The sequence below is a fragment of the Squalius cephalus genome, assembly GCF_949319135.1.
Source record: "Squalius cephalus genome assembly, chromosome: 25".
NCBI classification, from domain to species: Eukaryota; Metazoa; Chordata; class Actinopteri; order Cypriniformes; family Leuciscidae; genus Squalius; species Squalius cephalus.
The window spans coordinates 7,439,882-7,446,341 of NC_137146.1; the positions used below are offsets into that span (position 1 = coordinate 7,439,882).

General features: G+C 36.3%; 2 protein-coding genes across 5 annotated transcripts in view; one reads left to right on the plus strand and one right to left on the minus strand.

Annotated features, from left to right (window-relative positions):
• Nucleotides 1–4,685, minus strand: part of plppr5b (phospholipid phosphatase related 5b) — a 50,622-nt gene extending 45,937 nt beyond the window's left edge. For 2 of the 4 annotated variants that reach the window (XM_079863391.1, XM_079863387.1), the window contains exons 1-2: nt 4,648–4,685; nt 2,442–2,514 (exon numbers count right to left, since the gene is read on the minus strand). In XM_079863391.1, the coding sequence (XP_079719517.1) occupies nt 2,442–2,492 (51 nt within the window). In that variant the 5' untranslated portion in view covers nt 2,493–2,514; nt 4,648–4,685. Of the gene's footprint in view, nt 1–178; nt 260–2,441; nt 2,515–4,647 lie in introns of those variants that run through there. The other 2 variants (XM_079863390.1, XM_079863389.1) reach the window with 2 other exon arrangements.
• palmdb (palmdelphin b) overlaps nt 1–6,460 on the plus strand; it is a 145,694-nt gene that overhangs the window by 19,657 nt on the left and 119,577 nt on the right. The window lies entirely within an intron of this gene.

The following is a 6,460-nucleotide window of genomic DNA, read 5'->3' on the forward strand; positions in this document are numbered from 1 at the left end:
ATTTCCCTGAATTTTGCCGCATGATGGCCGAATATATAGTATTTTTGGCAATACATCAGTGAATTACTGTGCTAAGAAGAGTTTCTGTGCCTTTAGGTGTGAGGGAAGATGCTGTATCTCTGGGTGTTAATGCATTGATGTATACCTCAGTGGAGGCACTACAGTATATAACACCCACCTCTGCAGCTGAGAGCTAACGTGTGGGCAACTCTCTTCCTCAGCTCAATCCAGAGACTTGCTGAAGTGCATCTGTGATTTACTGTCAGACAAAATGTGCAAAAATTGTACCATTAGCTTGTCAATCAAACTTAAAGTGATAGTTCCCCCAAAAATGAAAATTCTGTCATCATTTACTCACCCTCAAGTTATTCCAAACCTGTAGGAGTTTCTTTCTTCAGCTGAACACAAAAGAAGATGTTTTGAAGAATGTCGGTAACCAAACAGATGATGATAAAAAAAAAAAAAAAATGGAAGTCAATGTGGCCCATCAACTGTCTGGTTACCCATAATCTTCTTATTTTTGGGTGAACTATCCCTTTAAGCTACTATGCAACCTTAAAGGAGAACTCATTTTTTTGTAAATTTGGAGTGCTGTCAGTACAGAGAACAACGACAAAAATCGGTGTTGCCTACACCGTGTTATCCTCTTTTTAAAATTTGCACCCTGTTGACTTCAATGGGGCAAGTTTTAAACCTGCTTTTAGCCTCTTAACATCCTTGATGTGTCATTACAAGTGCACAGCCATGTGAGTGATTCCTTCAGAGTGATCACGGTGAATCTGACTGCAGTAGATGTGAAAGATATTAATAAAAATTATGTTTATTCAGCCAGCGCACATACCTGTATTTACATCCTGTTTTCGGTCGAAGTCCACAGTAGTCGATTGTCGAGTTCACACGCATAGGTTTAGTACCTATGATCACGCGCGTGAACTCGACAATCGATTACTGTGGACTTCGACCGAAAACAGGATGTAAATACAGGTATGTGCGCTGGCTGAATTAACATCATTTTTATTCATATCTTTCACATCTACTGCAGTCAGATTCACCCGCGTTCACTCTGAAGGAATCACTCAACATGGCTGGGCACTTGTAATGACACATCAAGGATGTTAAGAGGCTAGAAGCAGGTTTAAAACTTGCCCCATTGAAGTCAACAGGGTGCAAATTTTAAAAAGAGGATAACACGGTGTAGGCAACACCGATTTTTGTCGTTGTTCTCTGTACTGACAGCACTCCAAATTTACAAAAAAATTAGCTCAATGTTAAAATTGACCGGAGTTCTCCTTTAAAGTACTAAAATGTTCCCCCTTCTCTTTAAAGGAAAGCCTGTTCACTCGGCGGCCATGTTTGCGAAACCTCCAGACAGTTATTTTGGGCATCCCAGACCTTGTCATATCCATTTAAATGGGGGAATCCTGAAATCTCAAAAACTGATTGACAAACTCACAATTAAATAACATACTTCAAATCAGCAACAAAATCTGACATGAGCTGTCCCATAAATGTTGTTTCATATGCTCAAATTCACCTTATTCTTAATGCACGGCGTCAAGGCTTCCGGTCTCATCCGCTCTATTTATTTTAGCTGTGCAAAAACTGTCTGTTATGGTGCTTGATATTGCAGACTGTACTTATATTATTTAAATGTATTATTGTAATCATAAATTATTTGAGCATTTACAGCATTTTGTCATTCTTCCTGTTATTTACATTTAGCGGCAAATGAATCAGAAGTGCCCACACAATCACAGAAAATAGCTTACTTCTGCATTGCAAAATAAGGTGAATAGCATTAAAATAACTTGGTTTTCAGGCTAGACCACCCAATGCACATGTGCAGTCCTAAGCATGCATACTGTTTCTATAGTAACCGGAGATACACCATGACTTTACCGATCAGCGATTGGCTCTTTTATTGAAAAGGCGGGGCTTATTGCAATGTTTCTCCCATTCATAAGTAATATGAGTTCACCATATTTGTATATCTTTCAGGAAATTGTCCCAATGACAAGCATTTGTACACTTAAGGCACAATTTTTGCATATTTTTTCATGGTGTACAACCTGATTTGACCAAGTGCAACATGTTCCTGGATCAACAGTGCTGAATGTATGGAGGGAAAGAGGAGTTGGGTTACTTTTATACTGTTGCCGCAAGGTTGATTAAAGAATGTTTGTTCATAACTTTGAGAGAACCTTGCCAGAATGTTAGCCAGTTTTGAGAACATTCCCTGATAATGCTTCCCCTCAAAAAGAGTTAATAGCCAAATATGTTTTATTAGCCAAAATGTCTCTGAAGAATTGAATTCACGTGTAAGAAAAGTGAGTTCACAATGGGCCAGCTGTTGCTCTTCAATTGTTTATGCTGTGTATAGGCTTCAAGATCACAAAGTTACTTTGTCATTATTATGCAGGTTGTGTATAAGTGTTTCTTACCTCAACAGTGAGATATTTGTAGAATTCCTTGCGAATTCTTAAATCAGTCATTTTTTTCTGTTAACTTGGATGTCTGAAAGAAAGATAAGCGAGTTCAATGGGGGAAATATAAGCAGTAGAAACCACTGGGTGGCACTAGTGATCCTCTTTTGATGGTTGCACTTGTTTTGTTCAGAAGTGTTTTCTCAAAGTATATCACATAATTTTTCTAACATCTTTAAACAAATTTGAAAAAAAAAAACATAAGAGTTCACAAACTTAAATTTATGCTTTCTGAAAGTTTATAAAAGCTCTTTTTATTTTGCAAGCTGTATCCACCAAGGTCACCATTTCAAGAGATTGATGTTTAAAAAGCATCCTTGAGCTGGTGGAAAGTGCAATATAAAATAAAATAAGTAAGAGAACCATTGAAGTGACATGCATACAGAATTTGTTGGCATTACATGCTTTCAAATACCATAAGCATTTCTGAATCTAATATTTTGTCTTTTTAATTTGTTAAATATTATATTCTTCTTTGAAATCAAATATAGGTGCTTTACAAATTACATCTTGTAGTTCATGTCCAGCTGCTTAAAGCATTACATTCAGTCTAATTTGTCTTGGATAAGCATGAATTCTTAAATGCAGAAATTTGGTCTAGTCAACCAGAAATCCCCCCTCAACTCTTCATCATGTTCCTCAAACCATTCCTAAACACACAATGTATCCTGGTGCCATCACTTCCCCAGGTAAATGGGGCATATGTACACGGCCGTCCACATTAGGTAAGAGAAAACTTGACTCATCGGACCAGGTGACCTTCTTCCACTGCTCCAAGTTCCAGTTCAAAGCTTGCGTACCCATTGTAGACACTTTCGTGTCAGACAGAGTGCGGTGAACTGTGTGTTGTGACACATTCCTCCCATAACCAACACTAAAAAAGAGACTTGTGCCACAGTAGACCTTCTGTTGACTCGGACCAGACATGACAGCTTCCGTTGTGCTTGTGCATCGATGAGCCATGGGCGTCATTGTACCTCCTCGGACCACTGTTGGTAAATTCTCAACCCACAGGCCTGGCTGTTTCAGAGATACTCTGACCCAGTCGTCTTGCCATAATTTGGCCATTGTCAAAGTCGCTCAGATCTTTATTCCTGCCCATTTCTCCTGCATCCAACAACTTTTATGAGAACTGATTGTTTGCTTAGCATCTAATCTACCCAGACCTTAATATGTGGCCTTGTTAGGAGATGATCAACGATATTCGACTTCACCTGTGACTGGGTATAATGTTTTGGCTCATCGGTAACCTCATTTAACTTATAGACAATATCAATGTGATTATAAGGAGGGTGGCTATAAGACGTATTTGGACAAATGAGACACAAATAAAAATTTTGAATGTCTTTGCATTAGGCTATATGACAATATATCAAACCAAGTGGCATTTATTTGAAAGAAATATAGCACAAGCACAGTTTTTAAGCAAACATTTCACAAACAAAAGGTTTGCTGCTGTAGGTTTCAAATGATAAAACATCACTGTTCTTAAAAATGAAAACTCAAATATTTGGACACTTCTTGGTTGTGAAACATTAGAAGAAAATGTGCATAGTTAATGTGAAAAACTAAACCTGTTGTTTCTCTGCCAGGGCTCCAGTGTGAACTTGAGAAGAACTAAAAAATAACCTTCACACCAACAGGGAACACAGGGAATGTGAAGTTAGTTGTAATAAAAACTTTTGCATAATTTGTTTGAAGGTGCAGCTTATTTATATTTTGTTATCTAATGCAGGGGCGTAGAATTTAGTAGGGACGCTAGGGACGTGTCCCTACCAATATCCAGTGACACTGATATATCCCTAGCAATAATTTCGATCAAAACTTAAAATATATGTCCCCGTCCCCACCAATTTCAAAATCAATCCTACGCCACTGATCTAATGCAATTGAATTCAGACACTTTTAAGCGTGGCTTAAGTGTCTTAGTACTTTTTGGGGCCCCTGTATTCCATGCACCATCCTCTGGTTGTTCTCGCTGCATATTGTGTATCCAGCTGTGCATAGTATGCACAATTAATAGTGTTATATTATAGAATAAACAATTAAAATCCGTACTGATTGTACACAGCACAAAAGACAAACATAAACTTCTTTAACAACTTTAAGTCAAAATAGCAAAGGAAAATCCATAATAATTCTGTATGAAAATACAGTGTCCTACCTTTGCCTGTTTGACTTTATAATGGCATCAGGACTCTCACCTGGAGCTGTAGGAGGGAAATGTTTAGTATTCTCTGCTGCTCGCCGCTCACATTTGTTTGTTTTACTAAACTTTCGAAAGTACAACTCGTATCTAGGCTATTAAATGGGTGATAATTACCTCAGTCTGCTGCTGTTACTGTTCTGCGCACACGCTTCTTCAGTTTCTTGCGCGCTTCAGGAGAATGATCCACTGCTTCAGTCCACTTCACCTCATCTCTGTTAGCAGGACATGCACACCTGTAGAGTTTTGTTTCTTTACGTGACATAACGTTGTTGTAAGATTAATGTCACTGGAATTAGAACGTTTCGTTTTTGTGGCAAAATAGACATCCATCATCGTGATCGGGGTTCCATTATTATGCACGCATTACCTCCATTAGTGACGTCAGTTTAAAGTAGTAGCCATTTTTTTCTCTCGAAATACTGTATGTTTGTTTATTATTTTACTGGTTCTTTGTCTACTTTTTATAATTATATTATGTTATTATGTTGTATTATTGTCTACTGTTTATAATATGTTAAATTCTGTTTTGATGTGTTACTGTGTATTTGGTTTTAAATGTTCAATAAAAAAACGCATTTCGATTATTATTATTATTATTATTATTATTATTATTATTAATAAACACATCTGAATCCCAGTCACAAAACGATTTGTTGATTTGCAGTGTGCATATGTACAACCTTGTGGCATTTAATAATAATAAAAAAATACTCATAATTCATCCCGTATTCTACAAGAACACCTTCAACGGTTACCGTCTATGGCAAGCCGTTTTGACATTTAATCCTTAAAACCTACTAGTAGCCTATCCATTTTCATGCTACTAGTAGCCTACTTATTTTTTAGATACTATAGTAGCCTATATATTCCATCAAGTATAGTAGCCTACTTATTCATTAGTGCTTTTTTAGGTATAGTGCCTATTCGTTATACTAGTTCTTATTCTTTAGGCCTACTAGTACCTTTTTAAAAATAGGCTACTAGTAGGCCTATAGATAGCCTACTACTTATTCCAATAGTGACTAGTATTTAATTATACCCAACTTGTTAAGAAAAAGTAGAACTTGCGCTTATTTTTTAGTTACTAGTAACAGTTTAGATCAAACATATCCTTACCTTAATATATACTAGTACTATTTAAATAATCAATATGCAAATAATATGTTGAATATTAATGAACCAACAACATATCAAAGAGAGATGACACAGGAAACGGACTGAATTGCAGTAGGCCGTTTTTATAATAACAATAATAGCCTACCTTTTTAATGGTATTGGAGTAAAAATAAAATAATGAATAGGCATATGTAATATAGTGCATATATAGGCCTACTCATATTTTGACATGACTCTCATCCTCAGATTAATATTCCGAATTTTTGATTGTAAGGAATTATGAATGCTCACCAAAAATCCCAATCTCTGGGAATTGTGGTTGTTTGGCTGGTGGGTATGAACCATAGACTGTAAAAAAATAGGTATGAACTGGTTTTTGGATCTACTTAACTGTTGTTTGATTTTTTTATTGGCAGTTAAGTCTTTATTATAGCCTACTGTACATTCAAAACAATTTTGTCATATTAAACATATATCTTTCCTTGTGTTCATGCTAACCAATTAGCTAGATAAACCAACAAAGCCAGTTACTTACGAAAAATCAATCTTCTATAGCCTTATTAGCCTGCATTACCATATGTACTCTGATTGGATGGTTGAGAGAATATTCATGTATATATAATGATCTGTTAAAGAAGATATTTTCTCACTA